Source organism: Geotrypetes seraphini, chromosome 9 (assembly GCF_902459505.1).
Source record: "Geotrypetes seraphini chromosome 9, aGeoSer1.1, whole genome shotgun sequence".
NCBI lineage: Eukaryota > Metazoa > Chordata > Amphibia > Gymnophiona > Dermophiidae > Geotrypetes > Geotrypetes seraphini.
In genome coordinates this window covers 158,013,562-158,032,040 of record NC_047092.1, presented here as the reverse complement: position 1 = coordinate 158,032,040, position 18,479 = coordinate 158,013,562, and the positions used below count along the sequence as shown (strand labels likewise).

The 18,479-nt window shown below is 42.0% G+C and overlaps 1 protein-coding gene across 6 annotated transcripts in view; it reads right to left on the bottom strand.

Moving 5' to 3' along the window:
- MED12L (mediator complex subunit 12L) overlaps positions 1-18,479 on the bottom strand; it is a 388,873-nt gene that overhangs the window by 129,421 nt on the left and 240,973 nt on the right. For all 6 annotated transcript variants that reach the window (XM_033957964.1, XM_033957968.1, XM_033957967.1 and 3 more), the window contains one exon: positions 12,042-12,189. In XM_033957964.1, the coding sequence (XP_033813855.1) occupies positions 12,042-12,189 (148 nt within the window). The remainder of the gene's footprint in view (positions 1-12,041; positions 12,190-18,479) is intronic.

Sequence of the window (18,479 nt, the reverse complement as noted above, 5' to 3'; positions counted from 1 at the left end):
AAAAATAGTTGAGGAGATGATCTGTGGGGCTTAGTACGTTCAAGATAGTAAGCCAGAGCACGTTTACAGTCCAAGGTATGCAAAGCCTGTTCACCTGGATGAGAATGAGGCTTTGGAAAAAATACATGCAGGACTATGGACTGGTTAAGATGAAAGTCAGACACAACCTTAGGAAGAAATTTGGGGTGTGTACGGAGAACCACCTTATCATGGTGAAAAACAGTGAAAGGTGGATCGGCCACTAGTGCATGCAGTTCACTGACCCTCCTGGCAGAAGTGAGAGCTATAAGGAAGACCACTTTCCAGGTAAGAAATTTGAAATGCGCTGTGGCCAAAGGTTCAAAAGGAGGCTTCATTAAAGCGGAAAAAACCACATTGAGATCCCAGACCACAGGAGGAGGCTTGAGAGGTGGTTTCACATTGAAAAGGCCCCTCATGAACCGAGAAACCAAAGGATGAGCCGAGAGGGGTTTTCCATGAATTGGCTCATGAAAGGCAGCAATGGCACTAAGGTGAACTCTGATAGAAGTAGATTTAAGACCAGAGTCAGACAAAGAAAGAAGATAGTCCAACACCAGTCCCACTGCTAGAGACATGGGATCATGGTGATGTAAGAGGCACCAGGAAGAAAACCGAGACCACTTCTGTTGATAACATTGGAGCGTGGTCGGTTTCCTGGAAGCATCAATGATAGAGCGGACAGGCTGAGAAAGAAGTGAGTGAGCCGAAGTCAGCCTGAGAGATACCAAGCTGTCAGGTGCAGAGACTGTAGGTTGGGATGCAGTAGGGTCTGCTGATGCTGAGAAAGCAGAGAAGGAAACAGTGGAAGAGATATGGGTTCCCTGGAACTGAGTTGAAGTAGAAGGGAGAACCAATGTTGCCTGGGCCACTGTGGAGCGTTGAGAATCATGGTGGCTTGTTCCCTCTTGAGCTTGAACAGTGTTCGCAGCATGAGCGGTAGAGGGGGAAAAGCATATAGGAAGAGACTGGTCCAATCCAGGAGAAATGCATCGGGCACCAGACGATGAGGAGAGTAGAGTCTGGAGCAAAACAGGGGCAGCTGATGGTTGTGGGGAGCTGCAAAAAGGTCCACTTGAGGAGTGCCCCATTGAGCGAAAATGGACTGAAGAGTCGAGGGATCGAGAGTCCATTTGTGAGGTTGGAGAATTCTGCTGAGATTGTCCGCTAAGGAATTCTGTTCCCCTTGAATGTAGACAGCCTTCAGGAATAAGTGACGAGCTGTCGCCCAAGACCAAATCCGTTGGGCTTCCTGACACAACAGGCGAGAGCCCGTTCCTCCCTGTTTGTTGATGTAGTACATTGCAACCTGATTGTCTGTGCAAATGAGTAGTACTTGAGGAAAGAGAAGATGTTGAAACGCCTTGAGGGCTTAGAACATCGCTCGGAGTTCCAGGAAATTGATGTGGTGTTTCTTTTCCTGGGCAGTCCAAAATCCCTGAGTTTGGAATTCGTTCAAGTGAGCTCCCCAGGCGTAGGGGGAGGAATCTGTGGTGATGACTAGTTGATGAGGAGGTAGATGGAACAGCAGACCTCTGGATAGATTTGAAGATGTCAACCACCAAAGAAGCGACTGTCGTAGAGACGAGGTCACAGATATGTGTTATGAACAAGGATCCGTCGCTTGGGACCATTGGTTCGCTAAGGTCCATTGAGGAGTACGCAGGTGGAGACGTGCGAAGGGTGTGACATGTACTGTCGAAGCCATGTGCCCCAATAGCACCATCATGTGATTCGCAGAAATGGTAATCTGTTGAAACACCTGCTGACAGAGATGGAGGATGGCGTGAAGGCGGTTGGATGGAAGAAACGCCCTCATCAGAACAGTGTCCAGAATGGCTCCAATAAATTGAAGTCGCTGGGTCGGAATGAGGTGAGACTTGGGTAGATTGATTTCGAACCCTAATAGTCGAAGGAAGTGAATGGTCTGATTGGTGGCAAGCAGAACTGCCTAAGGGGAATGAGCTTTGATCAACCAGTCGTCCAGATAAGGGAATACTTGAAAGTTGTGAGAGCGGAGATAGGCCATTACCACAATCAGACATTTGGTGAATACCCTGGGAGAGGAGGCCAGGCCGAAGGATAGCACTTTGTACTGATAATGATGTTGATTGATGAGAAAGCGCAGATATTGCTTGGACGTCAGATGGATAGGAATATGTGTGTAAGCCTCTTTGAGATCGAGGGAGCATAGCCAGTCGCCCTGAGCGAGAAGAGGGTAGAGGGTGGCAAGAGAGAGCATTTTAAACTTCTCCTTGACCAAACATTTGTTGAGATCTCCGAGATGATGCGGTATATAAACTTAAGGTTTAGATTAGATTAGATTAGATCTAAGATGGGTCTGAGGTCTCCGGTCTTTTTGGGAACTAGAAAGTACCGGGAGTAAAAACCCTGACCTCGCTGATCTTGAGGAACTTCTTCGATGGCATTGAGAAGAAGGAGGGATTGAACCTCTTGAGTGAGAAGGAGGGACTGAGACTTGTTGGAAGCAGACTCTTTTGGCAAGCCTAACGGCGGGGGAGTCTGAAAATTGAGGGAGTAGCCATGGGCTATGATCGAGAGCACCCACTGGTCGGTGGTGATTACCTCCCATCGAGAGTGAAAAATGGTTAATCGACCTCCTATGGGCTGTGGAAGAGGACAGGAGGGAGGGAGACTGGCAATGCCCAGGAGAAGGGAGTCAAAAGGGCTGAGTCAGCTTAGTCTGAGTGACAGGCTTTATGGTAGGCGGCTGTTGCTGACGTGCTTGTTGGTGCTGTTGCCGCTGCCTCCGAGGTTGTGGAGGTTGAGGCTGAACTGGCCGAGCAGAAAACCGCCTCTGATATGATGGCTGCTGTCTAAATGGACGAGGAGGAGGAGGCTTCTTTTTATTTTTCAGCAAAGTATCCCACCTCGTCTCATGGGCAGAGAGCTTTTGAGTGGTGGTATCCATAGATTCTCCAATGAGCTCATCACCCAGGCAGGGAGCATTGGCAAGGCGGTCCTGGTGGTTCACATCAAGGTCGGAGACTCGGAGCCATGCCAATCGCCTCATCGCTACAGACATAGCCGTGGCTCGGGATGTGAGTTCAAAAGTATCATAGATGGACCGGACCATGAACTTCCTGAGTTGTAGGAGACTGGAAGTGCATTGTTGGAATGCAGGAAGCTTACGGTCAGGAAGATACTTTTAAAAAGAAGAGACTTGCTGAATCAAATGTTTCAGGTAAAAAGAGAAGTGAAACGATAAGGTGAATAAATCACGACAAGAAAATAACGCGCGAGCGGGAAGGCGAGAAAAATTTGAAAAAATTTTCCAACAGTAGTTGGAACACGCGTCTTCTTAGTCCGTGGAAACTAAGAAACTGGGGACCGCGCGCCTCTGTCGGGCGGGAAGGCACTCGCGCGTGCGCGGTGCGGCCTACTAGAACTTTCAAAGTTCTTAGAGTGCAATCACTCTAAAATTGTCCGTACCGGGGCTCCGTCGGTGCCGTCACCCATCAGTCAAGAATATGCTGCCTGCTTGTCCTGGGATAAAGAGCATTAGAAAGAAGCTGGTCCATGGTTCTCAGGGAATTCCATGCTTCAATTTATATTCTAAAAGTTTGTTGTCTTTAACTCCAAAATACAGAGCAAATGAGGAACAATTGATTTTTTACAAGCATCATTTTCCCAACTAGTTATAGAGTAATACAGGACTCCACAAGTGTTAGGTGCCAACTTGCCAAGCTCCCTAGAAATTGTATTCTGGTGCCCAGGATTTGATGCCCCAAATGTGCTTTTCTTTTGGGATGCTACAAAAGAAACATTGCATTTCCTAGCTCCACCTCTTGATTCAGAACACATGGTGAAGGAATACTAGGTGGGTCTCAGAGTTTCAAGTCTGACAAGACAAGAAACTGTGAGACCTGCCTGAAGTTACTCTTGTATGCAACTCAAGCTTACAAGAGCCGAGTCATGATGGGATGATAGGAAAATTTACTATGCACGATACAAGCAGAATATCTCCAAAATTAATAGCCACACCAAATGATATTCATATACTAATGCTGTCAGAAACCAAGTGCTATAAACTTTTTAGTCTGTGAAAACGGTAAAGACCTCAGTGTTTCCCAGGATAAAACCTGTGAAACTGACTATGCCAATAGTGCTATTGACATAGAGAAATACATCCTTGGTCTTATATTCTACCGTTACACTTTCTCTTATTTATCTTTTTAACTTTTTTGCTGTCATTTACTTTTTAACTTTTTACTGGCTTTTATAGTTTTATAGAAAAGTGAGCACTTATCTTGTTTCCTCCTGACAGCGCAAAATCACCGCAGCTGCAGTTTTAGCGGTATCAATATGCCGCTCTTGAACAGTTTCAAATCTGATCAATTCATATAGAAATATCCCAACAGGCCCTGTTTCGCCCTACGGCTGCATCGGGGGATTATTTTTCATTACGAGCTACTGCTTCAATGATTTTCTCCCAGCAAATCATTGAAGCAGTAGCTCGTAATGAAAAATAATCCCCTGATGCAGCCGTAGGGCGAAACAGGGCCTGTTGGGATATTTCTATATGAATTGATCAGATTTGAAACTGTTCAAGAGCGGCATATTGATACCGCTAAAACTGCAGCTGCGGTGATTTTGCGCTGTCAGGAGGAAACAAGATAAGTGCTCACTTTTCTATAAAACTATAAAAGCCAGTAAAAAGTTAAAAAGTAAATGACAGCAAAAAAAGTTAAAAAGATAAATAAGAGAAAGTGTAACGGTAGAATATAAGACCAAGGATGTATTTCTCTATGTCAATAGCACTATTGGCATAGTCAGTTTCACAGGTTTTATCCTGGGAAACACTGAGGTCTTTGCCGTTTTCACAGACTAAAAAGTTGATAGCACTTGGTTTCTGACAGCATTAGTATATGAATATCATTTGGTGTGGCTATTAATGATAGGAAACATGCCACTTCTTTAGCAAATGTAACCAGCATAGGCATTAGAATAGGGTGGGCCACAGGGATCATGTCCTTACAATTTTTGCCTCAAATACCAACAAGGGAAAGGAAAGAGGGATAGGAAGGTTGATATGTCTCCAGTTCAAAATATGTACTGCTATCCCTTGCTAAAAAGGTGAGGGGAATAGGTAGGAAGTAGAGAATGACATGGAGACAAAGTTTGTCCCTGTCCCCATCGACTCTGTCCTCATTTGCACAAATCTCGAACACTTTTATTTAAATCTTTTTATTAAAGCATAGAAAGGGACAATATTCTGTACAATTGTTTATAAATCACAAATAGAGATTTCCATGTTGATCTGGTTTTGGTACAACCTTCCCGAAGATTCAGTTGCCTATGTTTTTACATCATCTGGGAAGGTAACTGGATTGTCTCTCAGGCATGGATATAAAAGAGAACCTAAACTGTGTAGCAGATGAACAGGAAAATAAGTGTCTGTTAAATGTTGGAAAGGATCCTTGAAGCCAGCAACAATGAATGAATCTGTTGTAGTAACAGTAAGAGGCTTGACCAGTTGGGCACATGATGGAAGGGCACTGTAGATGGTAGGAATCTGATAATCTGATCAGCTGGCAAGACTCTTGTTGCCACATCAGAAGAAGACAAGACACAAATGATGTCATTTAACAGTAGTTCACTGAAATCCAAAAGCAGCTTCTGCAGTTTTTTTAATCACTGAATTCAGTTGCCAATTGTCTAAAATGTGTTAAGTTTTTATATATTGTTACTAGTCTCAAGTTTTTAGAGAATGACATGGGGACAAAGTTTGTCCCTGTCCCTGCAGGCTCTGTCCCTGTCTACATCCCCATCCTTGTTGACTCTGTCCCTGCCCCCACAGTTAACCAAGGGTACCTGACCCTGCGTCATTTTTTAGTAGCAGACTCCCAAGCCCACTAGTAGGCTTGGGATATGAGATAGTGAGAGGAACTGAATGAAGTGTGCTGAGGGGTGGGGAACATGCGAGAGAATGCTGATGGATGCTGGTGGGTGAATGCTGATTATAGGGGCTATGAGAGACTTGGGGAAGGGGTAAGAGAGAAATAGACTCGGGTCATAGAGATACATGAACCAAAGAGGCATGACCAGCATGTTTCCAGAAGGGAGACTGATGGCTTCTGACAGTGGCATGCTGTGGACACCTTCAGAGACAGATTTAGTAGTTTCTTTGCCCATATACAGGGAAGTTGTCTAAGAAAATCAGTTTCTAAATGAGCTGCTGTTGATCTTGGAGGAAATTTCCTTCATCTACTCAAACTTCATTGGGCAAAACATTAGGGAGGTGGGGAGAGGGGGAAGAAGCCAGCAAGGTCTCAGAAACTGGGTCCTAAGTTTTTGGGCTGGCTCCCAGATTCAACAGAAACTTGCTGGGGCCTTTGAACAGTATGAGCGAGATTCCCATACTGAATTTGTTCGCATTGTATCTGGCTACTAGAACAGGGAGGTTACCTGCCACGTAGGCATGAAGCGTATCTAAAGTTTTGTCCCATAGACCAGTGATTCCCAACCCTGTCCTGGAGGAACACCAGGCCAATCGGGTTTTCAGGCTAGCCCTAATGAATATGCATGAGAGAGATTTGCATATGATGGAAGTGATAGGCATGCAAATTTGCTTCATGCATATTCATTAGGGCTAGCCTGAAAACCCAATTGGCCTGGTGTTCCTCCAGGACAGGGTTGGGAACCACTGCCATAGACAATAGAAGACAGATTTCAAAAGATCTAGGTGCCTAAGTTAAGCAGCCAGGAATCTTGATTTGGCATATTAAAACACTTCTATCAGTAGCTACATTTATATGACTAAAAAGTAACTTGTCAAAAAGTCAAAAATGGTGATGAAGACAGATACTCAAAAAATTGTTTTAAGGCTGAGAGAAATGACATATGTAACACAAAAAGAAAGACTTCTCAGAATAAAGGTACAAACAGGAATTTGAATGAAATTCAAATATGGTAAGGTAACACTCTTACAAGATAAGTAGGATTTAATTATCCTTTTTTTGCCATTGAAAAGTTTTTGTTCAATATTTAAGAAGATTACTTCACTTTATCACTTAATAGTTATACACAGTGATGGGACCTTACCATATTTGAATTTCATTCAAATTCCTGTTTATACCTTTATTCTGAGAAGTCTTTCTTTTTGTGTTAAAAAGTAAGCATGGCCAGTGAGGAGACAGGTTGAGGGAACCACAATACAAAATGCAGATGTCCAACATTAGACACCCAAATTTAGATGGCAGAATAGCAAACCTAAATTTAGAGGCCTCAGTTTTATGTACTTAAAGTTCAGCACCTATTTTCAGAATATTTAGGAGTTTAAAGGGCCTTTCATCAAGCTGCAGTCAGCATTAATGCATGCTAATGCCAGGGCCGCAATTTGCCACAGTGATTATATAAGTGATTAGTAGTAGTAGTAGTAGTGAGAGAATGCATGCCAGGGCCACAATTTGCCACAGCTTTATAAAAGGGTCCCTAAAAATGTAGGTCCTCGTCTTTATTTTTTTTTTTTTCTAGATATCATCCTCAAGATATGTACTGCATTTTTCCTTCTGTGCAAGTTTCCATTGTAGGGATTCTGAGCGATTTACACTGATAATAAAAATTATAATAGTAAAGGGAGAAATATAGCAGGGTTGAAAAGGGTAATAAGAGTAAGTGAAAGAAGGAACTACGATTCATAATAGGTCAGTGGGATTGGGGAATGGAAAGGAGGAGGCTGTTGGACTAGCGTTGCAGACCACTCTCTGGTGGGTTTAGAAGAGTAAAAGAGAAAAACTTATTAGATGAAAGATGGGCATTGACTAAATGCATCATGAAATAAAAAGATTTTCGATTGGGCTTTAAAATTATCTAATGTGGGTTCTAGTCTTAGAAAAGAAGGGAAGTTATTCCAAAACGAAGGTCCTATTACAGAGAAAATCTGATGGTGAATAGTGTCATAGGTTATGTGTCGGGTAGTTGGAATGACCAAATTATTTTGGTGGGTAGAACAAAGTGATCATGATGGTATGTATGGCATAAGATATTGGTCAAGAAAGGAAGATGAATGAGTGTTTGATTTTAAATACTAGAAGAAGGATCTTGAAAACAAGTCTATGAGAAATGGGAAGCCAATGTGACAAAACAGAGGGATAATGTGATCAAATTTATAGGCATCTGTAATCAGTCTGATGGTGGTATTTTGTATTAATTGAAGCCTGTGGAGTTCTTTTTCAGGAAGGCCATAACAAAGTGCACAAGTTTATTTAAAATTTACTATACTGCCCACACGGGAAAGCTTCACAGCGGTTTACAATGCTAAAATATATATAAAAGAGAAAAACGCCTTTATATGAGATGTTTAAGTGCTGATATCACTATGCAAAATGATTTCTGTTCCTGGCAGTAAGCGTAATTTCTTAATTGCTCATGCCTAAAAAGTATAGAAAATATCTGTTACTCGTATTTCCATATAACTTTGCTTTTGTGACCAGGAGAGTCAAATTTTGCAATGTACCTATTTAAAATGTGAAAACACCAAATTTTCATCTTTTCATTCTTATAAAGTCATAAAAAGCAACATATGAATCACGATTAACATGTATTTATACTAAAGTTATACAAAGATAACCACAGAAGACTTAGAAGTGAGTAGTTTTTCGAGATATGTGATTATATTGTAAGTCGGTTTCACGAATCAGCCCTCTTGTAATCTCCCATCATGTTCTCATTATATTGTCCTTGGCAGTGGCTTTCGAAGTCCAGTATATCTTGGTGAAAATGCTCAACTTGCTCCTCTTGAGTATGCTCCCATGTTCTCCTTGAATGTCTCAAGATGAGCAACCAACTCAATGCAGTTTTCGGCCTTGTGATTGCCCAGGAAGCTCTGAACCACTGCAACAAAGTTGTTCTGAGCCACTTTCTAGTTAGCTTCTTGGGAAATTCCCTGAACTCCAGGATCTTCTTTATCTGTGTTCTGACGAAGATGCCAGCTTTGACCTTTGCCTTAGACAGATTAGTGAAGATGTCTTGAAGATGAATCCTTATCTAGAGTTCTGATAAATTGTTTCATTAGGCCCAATCTGATGTTCAGTGGTGGTATCAGCACCTTCCAGGGGTCCACCAGTGGTTCCCATTTGACGTTGTTTCTCCTCACAGAAAACTTGGTCCACTATGGCTAGCTCTACCTTTGGTAGTGAACCTTTGTGTCCCTCCTGTTGCAAAGGCAGAGATAGCCAGGAAACTTGGTAAAATCACCATGGAGACCCATTAGGAATGCTACCATTTTGAAGTCTCCGATGACCTCCCAGCTGTACTCATCATACTTCAAGACGCCTAGTAAGGTCTTGATGTCATTGCAATCCTCTTTTAAGTGCACTGAGTGAGCCAATGGAAAAGATGGCTACTTGTTCCCATTATGGAGCAGTGTGGCTTTGATATTCCTGGATGATCTCAGACTGGTCACATTGTGGCATAAGCAGAGCCCATCTTAATGGATGAAGAAGGTGGAAAAAGCTTGGTGATTCTTCTTCTGATCTGAGACTTGCACACTTTCATCTAAAGTTCCACTGCTGGAGCCTAGACATCAAAAGCTTGGCATTGGACTTGGTGAGACCAAGATCTCTGATCAAGTCGTTGAGGTCTTTTTGGTTTGGATAATATGGCTTTCTCTCATCGGCTTCACCACTGATATTGTAAATTGGATCTACAACTTCTCCCTCACTCTCCAACTTGCTGCTCTCTCTATGGGTGAGTGGGTATAGGGAACTCAGGGCAATGTGGCACTGGGGCAATAGATGAAGGAATGTCTAGATATGTGACTGCAGATGCAAGCTTGCCAGTTCGACGTTTCTATGCAGAAGCAGTAGTTGCATGAGTGGTCAGTGTGTTTCTGCCAATTTCTTTGGATTGCAAACTTCATGGCTCACTTTTCCCTTCTGTACAAACCTGTAGAAGTACAAAATGAAATTGTGGTAATGAAAACAATAAATTTATTTCATCTATGACTAATGCGCATGAGATTTTCACAATACATGATAAATTTTATAACAACACTGAAATTTTTAAAATTAAAACATTTTAAAAAATTAAACATTCAAAGAAATTTTATAGCAGAAAATTCCACCATCCTAATGAGAAAATTGTCTTACCTTCTGGAGTTTTTTGGCCGTGCTCGCATGTGAAGTGAGGTGCCCAAGGTTTATCCTGATCCCCAACAGGCATGCTGAAATATGCCTTGTAGGCATCGCACATTTTAGCAGATGCTTATATGGAGTACTTTTTCCCTCTTGTCTTGATAAATTGGACACATACATAGAAAAATGCATCTGCCAGATGTTTGCACCTTAGTAAAAGGTCCCCTAAGTTTACTCAGCTTGGAATCAATCTAGAATGTTCTTCAAAAGAGGTAAATTTTAAAATATCAACGTCCTGGTCATAAAAGCAAAGTTTGAGGGGAACGATAGCCGTTTTCTATACTTTTGTGGCATAGGCAATTAAGAAAGAACACTTATTACCCAGGAACAAAAATAAATAAATAAAATTTTGTTAAACAGTGTATCTATCTACTATATACACCGAAATGTAAATGTAAAAAAAAACAACAAAGGAGCAAATAAGGTATCAGTCAGTCTGTTAAGTAATGCACCTACTTTTCCTGCACTACTGATATAGAGATGGCTGAAGTTCTATCTGTACAGCAGTACCAAAACTTTCAGCGCTTTACCTAAAAGAGAAACAGCTCTGAACTTTCACTCACCCCAATACTTTCCCAAAACAGGAACTGTATCTTCCTTGGAGGGAAAACAGAACTTTTACAAATACCCAGTCCAGGAGAGGGTAGGAATATACCACTAGGACGCTACTATGGGACTTGGTTTGACTCTTAGCTGACCAAAGCCAATCTAATCTAGAGAGAGAGAGTGTCGTCCCCTAGCAATTCAGGCCAGAGCACATGAAGAAGGTATGGTTACTAGATTCCCTCTTAAAAAAAAATAAAAAATAGGACACCTGGCCCCACCCCTTTACACCCCTAGTCCTGCCCCATATAGCCATATCAATGAATACTAACAGGATGGCTGATTTCAATGCTTGCATAAAGCCTTTGAAGTCATTGACGGGGAAAAAAAATAATGGTCTCATGCTAGTGCTTATGCTAATTGGAACATATGCCTGAACATGTCATAAATCTTAAGAAAATCTCTTCCAGAACATGTTGTTCTTGTCCAGAACATGTTGTATGCCACACATCAGTGCATTTAAGGTCTAGTAAAAAAACAAAGTGCATATAGAACTTGAAGAGCCTACTTTTCGGAACAAGTACCCACCCATACATGAGAAGATCCCAGAAATATCTATGTCATGTTCCCCTTAGGCTCCCTGACAAATACTGATAATTTGGTGTGGATATTGCACTTGAAAAGAAACTATAAATAAAACACACACATGACCAAAGAAAGCTAGCTCTCATCTTTCAAACCCTCCCCTCTTCTCCACACTCCAGGAGCTCTTAACTGCTCCCAACCTCCCTTCCCCCCTTCCCTCAAACCAACTCCTCCTTTATCTACCTTTAAACCTAGCTTTCACCCCTCTAGAGGCAGCTGGCAGTGTTAACTATTCACATAATGCTGCCTGCACTATTCCCAGAGCCTTCCCTTTGTCATGTTTAGTTCCTGCAGAAACAGGAAGTGACATCAAAGGGGGGGGGAGGGTTTGAGAGAGATGGGGGTTGGTTGAACCCCCTTACTGCCTGCACATGGGGCAGTCTCCACCTTTCACACTGCTTTTGATATGCCACTAGTTCCCGGTTCATCAATTCTTTTTTGATACAAACTGTTTTATAATTGTTTTTATATTTATGTTTGTTCATTAAAGACTTGGCACCCTGTACACCATCCCTGCAGTTTTTGCTTTTGTTCTTCGATTCAATATTCCACTGCAGTGTTCTTGGATTCTTTGCTTGATGTTACTAATTCAAATACAACAGTATAATTACTAGTGTCTGCATTCGGCTGAAAGCATAAAGAAAACGGTTGATAATATCATGCTGTTGGATATTTTACCACCAGGTTCAGTAGTGCTTTTCTTATTCAGAATTTTCAGAATATCTTTGGTAATTTTCCTCAGCTGGTGCCTTGCCTCATCGCGCTCTTTGCCAACACCGTAGAGAAGAATCATTCTCTGGTTGTATTCATGACTTGAAGCTTCACCCTAGAAACAAAATTGAAACAGATTTTGTTTGGGGGGTTTTTGCAATAAGAAAACACTATCACTGTTATATGAAATTACATTTAGAAAACTGTGTACACTTTCCCCTCCGTATTTGCGAATTCCATATCTACGGATTCGCTTATTTGCGGTTTTAAACAAAAAAAAATCACTTTCATTTTTCAGGCTATTTTAAGCCCTGTAAGCCCCCCTCCCCTCCTTTTTAAGCCTTACCTGGTGGTCTAGCGGGTTTTTGGGGCAGGAGCAATCTTCCCACGCTCCTGCCCCTTGCAGATCGCTCACAGGAAATAGCTCGAGAGACTACGGGAGCTCAAGGCAGCCATTTCCTGTGAGCGATCTGCACAGGGAAGGAGTGTGGGAAGATCGCTCCTGCCTGAAAACCCGCTAGACCAACAGGTAAGGCTTAAGGGGGGGGTTTCAGGGCTTAAAATAGCCAGGGGAAGCAGGGGTTAGGGACAGAACCGGCCCGAATATTATTTGCATTTTTTTCATATTCACGGGTCGGCTCAGCCCCGAACCCCTGCAAATACGGAGGGGGAAGTGTATTGTGCAACAGTATTTCTTCAGATATTCAAAAATTGGTTTTTCAAGATATGGAAAAAATGTACAATATAATTTCTGTATGCAATTAACATTTTCTTCAAGCAGTAACTTATGTATACTTGCCACACATAGGAACACACAAGCATTGGCATTGGGCTACAAGTGGGCAGGGAATGAACAGTTACTACAAAGGCATGAACAATTGCTACAAAATATAACGTGGCATTTTGTAACTCAGATCTTTCATAGTTAAACTTTTACATCTCAAAAATAGAAACATAAACTCAGCATTAAGAAAACTGCTCATATGGGGCAATAGTCACAATGACGTACCTGGGGCAATGGAGAACTGAGTGACTTGCCCGGGGTCACAAGGAGCAGCACGGGGTTTGAACCCCACTTGAGTGGGGGAGGGGAGGAATCACGACTCACAGCACTTTTAAATGCATTATGGCCTTAAGAGGGTAACTGAATGCTGGCCAGTTAAGATTTAGGCCCACTAGGCTAGTACCTAGATTTGCCTGTTCAAAGTAGGGAACGAGCACTGATGATTCAAGCAAGCTGCTTAGCTTCCTTCCCTGCTCTGTCCTAATTTCACCACTCTCCCCATATTTCATCCAGCTAAATTTGTTTGCCTTGTTCATGTAACATGTTGAAGTTGCCAAGAGGGAATCAAGTTTTAAGTGGAAAGCTACAACACCACCCAAAGACAGCCAGTTAACCCTTTCAGGACCATAAGGATCGTAGGCCAATTTTTGTGGTTTTGACGACATTTTTATGGTAAAAAGGGCTTGCAGATGCCAAAAAATTGATTTTTTTTGTGAAATATCATTATTTTTATTTAAAAAATCACACTTCTGGCTTATGGACAGTGTGGCAAGTGAATCTTCTCGTCAATCTGGCAACGACGCTAATGAATGAATGTCGGAACCAGTTTGTTTACATAAAGGCAGTATCATATGGAATCCGTACATATCAAATTTAGAACTGTAGACTATCCCAATCAAAATTTATAGGATTTTAAAGTTATGGGACAAATATGTCCCTTGGTCCTGAAAGGGTTAAGGGGGGAATTCATCAAAGTGTGCTAATGATTCATAATAATAATAACTTTATTCTTCTATACCGCCATAATCGGGCGACTTCTAGGAGGTTTACATTGAAGAGAGTGGACAATCAGCGAGATGCAATAAGCAGATAGTCAGTGGAATAACAGTATGTAGAATCTTAAAAAGTAGCGAATTACAATATACTGTACAGTTTGTTTAGGATTTCAGAGGGGCCCTTTTAGAAAGAAGTAGCGAATTTCAATATACAGTATGTTAAGAGTTTCAGAGGGGGCATATTAGGAAAAAAAGAGATGGAATTAGTATTTGGTGTAGTTAATGTTTAGGTGAAATATCTGTCGAATAAAGCAGTTTTTATGACTTTTCTAAAAGCGACGCAGGTCAGTCTAGCTCCATTAATGTAGTTGTCTAGCCAGTGTTGTTTGTTTGCTTGGTACATAAATGTTCTATCTAGATAGGTTTTGTATTTACAGCCGGTAATGCTCGAATATGCAAATAGATTGCAGTTTCTGGTTTGTCTTATGGGACTGTATAATACGAAGTGAGATAGCAAGTATGTAGGAGCCAGTCCCCAGACTAGCTTGAAGCATATGCAAGAGAACTTGAAAATTAGCACATGCTAAACGCTAAGACACCCATAGGAATATAATGGGTGTCTTTTAGCGTTTAGTGCATGCTAAATTGGTTAGCGCACCTTGATGAAGTCTCCCTAAACCTTTTGAAATTTCACCTCTTTGTGTGTACGAATCCAGTGCTGTCCCCGGAGCTTATACTGTGATAGTGAACAACTGCATCACTAGCCAAAGAAAAGGAGAGAACGGTTGGAAGTACTATGGACTGCTTCAGCGGTCTCAAGCTCAAACCCTTTGCAGGGCCACATTTTGGATTTGTAGGTACTTGGAGGGCCGCAGAATAAGCTAGTTAATGTCTTATTAACGAAATGACAACTTTGCATGAGGTAAAACTCGTTATAGTTTATAAATCTTTCCTTAATTGCTTCTGATCATTTCAGCTATATACAGCAGAAAGTGAAAAACTTTCCGCATGTTGCACTGCTTTCAGCTGTGCATAGCTGAAATGATCAGAAGCAATTAAGGAAAGATTTATAAACTATAAAGAGTTTTACCTCATGCAAAACTGTGATTTAGATTTTAAAGTATCAACTGCAAGAGACAAGATTTTGGTGTAGTCTTCTAGGCTTTTTTGTAGAGGGAAAAGTCAATATCCGACCTGTGCCTGGAAAACTTGTGCCTTAAGTGTCCAATGGTTGCATCCGCAACTGCCTTCAGCTCTCACCTCCTCCAGCACCAGACACAACCACCATTTTACATCAAGCAGTCACTGCCAGGAAAGATACCGAATTTTGCAAGAGTTCACGAGATGACGTTACACATGCACAAGCTGCACTACCTCCAATGGTTACCTTACGTTCTGGAACGTTGCCCGCCTCACTGCTGTAACCTCACGCAAGCGCTTTCCTGTGTCTGTACACGATAGTAAGATAGAATGGAGAGGACAATCGTGTACAGACGCAGGAAAGCGCTTGCGTGAGGTTACAGCAGTGAGGTGGGCAACGTTCCAGAACAATGGTAACATACCGAGGGCCTCAAAATAGTACCTGTCAGGCCACATGCGGCCCGTGGGCCGCGAATTTGAGACCGCTGGACTACATCAATGTAGTGTAACAAGTATTTTAATTTACGGAGGTGGAGGGGAGGGTGCTGAAAAGTTATCAGCCCAACCAACCAGCTTCCTAAATTCTGAGCGTTATTTTGCCATTGTAACTGAAAAGAGAGCGTTACGTATTTTGTCATCCGCAAATTTGCAGAAACAAAATTCTATGTTTTGACGTTGTTTCAGATCATTGATTGAACCATATCCACATCATTCTCTCTTCTTGGTTGAGCTAAGAACTTTTCAGCACCCTCTCGTAATGAATTAAAACCATGATCATGTCAGATTTATTAGATTTTAACTATAGTGTCTTGGCAACAAAAGATTATAAATCCATAAAACACCACTATATTGCATTAAAAAAAAAAGCAACTGTGCACACTGTCTCCCATATGTTCACTGAACACTATCGACTCTGATAGATTAAATTAGCGTGCCATTATGCATCTGACTTTAGATGAAGCCAGTTTAATAAGATGGAATAAACATCATAGTGAAATCATACAAAAATGGAGGTTAAGGGGCCCTACTAAAGGTATTACATCTTTAATTCACGGTTAGCACACACTACCAGTCTATCACAGAAACACGTTAAAGTGTTTTACAGTATTTTAATAATAATTTTATTTTTTATATACCACCTAAAAAAAAATGGTTCTAGGCGGTTTACAACAAATAATAACTAGTCATACAGTGAAGAATACAATTTAAAAGGAAAATACAATTCTAAGCGGTTCATAGACAACGGTGCAAAAGACAAAAGCACGCGGCGACAATTGAGCGCAGCGCGGAGGTGCGCGCCGCACAAAATTACAGTTTTTAGGGGCTCCGACGGGGGGTTTTGTTGGGGAACCCTCCCAGTTTACTTAATAGACATCGCGCCGGCGTTATGGGGGGTTTGGGGGGTTGTAACCCTCCACATTTTACTGTAAACTGAACTTTTTCCCTAAAAACAGGGAAAAAGTTAAGTTTTCAGTAAAATATGGGGGGTTACAACCCCCCACACCACCCCCACAACGCGGCGCGATGTCTATTAAGTAAAGTGGGGGGGCTTCCCCCCACGCCCCCCCCCCGTCGGAGCCCTAAAAACAGTAATTTAGAGGTGATACATTACAAAAAAAGAAGCATGGAATTTTTAAAAGAGAAAAACAGTTAGGATACAAATTATTCAAATAGTTGGGTCCTTCAATAATTTTCTAAAATCAAGATAAGAAGATCCTAACATAATTTTATCGAACCAACCATTCAATTTAGCGGCTTGAAAAGAGAGAGTTCTCTCCAGAAATCTTTTGTAACGACATAATTTAACATAAGGAAATGTAAAGAAACAAACTCTGCGTGTGACCTTATTTGGGTGGTTCAGAGAAAAATGGGAGACAAGGTATCCAGGTGACAAGCCAAAAATAGATTTGTGACAGGTACAAGCAAACTTAAACAAAACTCTGGCCTCAATCGGCAGCCAGTGAAGTTTCAAATAATATAGAAACATAGAAACATAGAAAAAAGCAGCAGAAAAGGGCTATAGCCCACCAAGTCTGCCCATTCCAAGTATCCCCTCCCCTGAATTTACTCCCTTAAAGATCCCACGTGAGTATCCCATTTTCTCTTAAAATCCGTCACGCTGCTGGCCTTTATCACCTGGAGTGGGAGTCTGTTCCAATGATCCACTACTCTTTCGGTGAAGAAGTACTTCCTGGAGTCGCCATGAAACTTCCCTCCCCTGATTTTCAGCGGATGCCCTCTGGTGGTCGAGGGTCCCATGAGCCAGAAGATATCATCTTCTGACTCGATGTGTCCCGTGATGTACTTATATGTTTCAATCATATCTCCCCGTTCTCTTCTTTCCTCAAGTGAGTACAGCCGCAATTTTTTTAATCTTTCTTCATACGTGAGATCCTTGAGCCCCAAGACCATCCTGGTGGCCGTTCGCTGAACCGACTCGATCCTCAGCATGTCCTTTCGGTAGTGTGGTCTCCAAAACTGAACACAGTACTCCAAGTGAGGCCTCACCATGGCTCTGTACAACGGCATCATAACTTCAGGTCTCCTGCTGATGAAACCTCTGCGGATACACCCCATCATTTGTCTTGCCCTGGAAGAAGCCTTCTCCACTTGATTGGCAACCTTCATGTCCTCACTAATGATCACCCCCTAGGTCGCGTTCCGCCGTGGTCCTAACCAAGGTCTCACCATTTAGTACATAAGTTCTACGCGGGTTTCTCTTGTAATATGCTCCCATTTTTTTCAATCCAAAAAATCAATCGAACTGCGGTGTTTTGAACCACTCAATTTTGTCCGTTTTTCGCATGGTAACCCAGGTATTACTGATTTTTTTAGAAATATTTTTGGGAGAGAGCATATCACAGGAGGAAAGTGGGCATTCCCACATTATCCAGCTAGCATGTTAGGACTAGTGTGTGCGAAATGGATAACGCAAGGGTTCACACAGGAGCACCTACCACCACAACCTCAAAAAACACACTGTATCTGGTCATTTGTAAGTTATGAAAATGAATGAAGAATATTGAACTTAAAAAAAAAAACATAAAAAGAAATGCCCTAAAAAAATGCCACATTAAGGGCTCCTTTCACAAAGGTGCGTTAGGGCCTTAACGTGCGGAATAGCGCGCACTAAAATGCCGCACGCGCTAGCCGCTATCGCCTCTTCTTGAGCAGGCGGTAGTTTTTCGGATAGCGTGCACTAATCCGGTGCATGCGCTAAAAACGCTAGCGCACCTTTGTAAAAGGAGCCCTAAATCTGGAATTAGCATTTGCGAAAATCCCATAATAGATGGCGTTAAACCCAGATTTATCGCACTTTAGTAAAAGGGCCCCTTATTTAGTAGACTAGAACAATCCTACAGAATGCACAACTTAATGCATCTGCTTTTAGAGTCCTGGGGTGGGCCACGGAGATGGTAGGGGAGGAATACTAAACACTTCTCCCTCCGTATTCACGGTTTCCATACCCGCGGTTTCGATTATCTG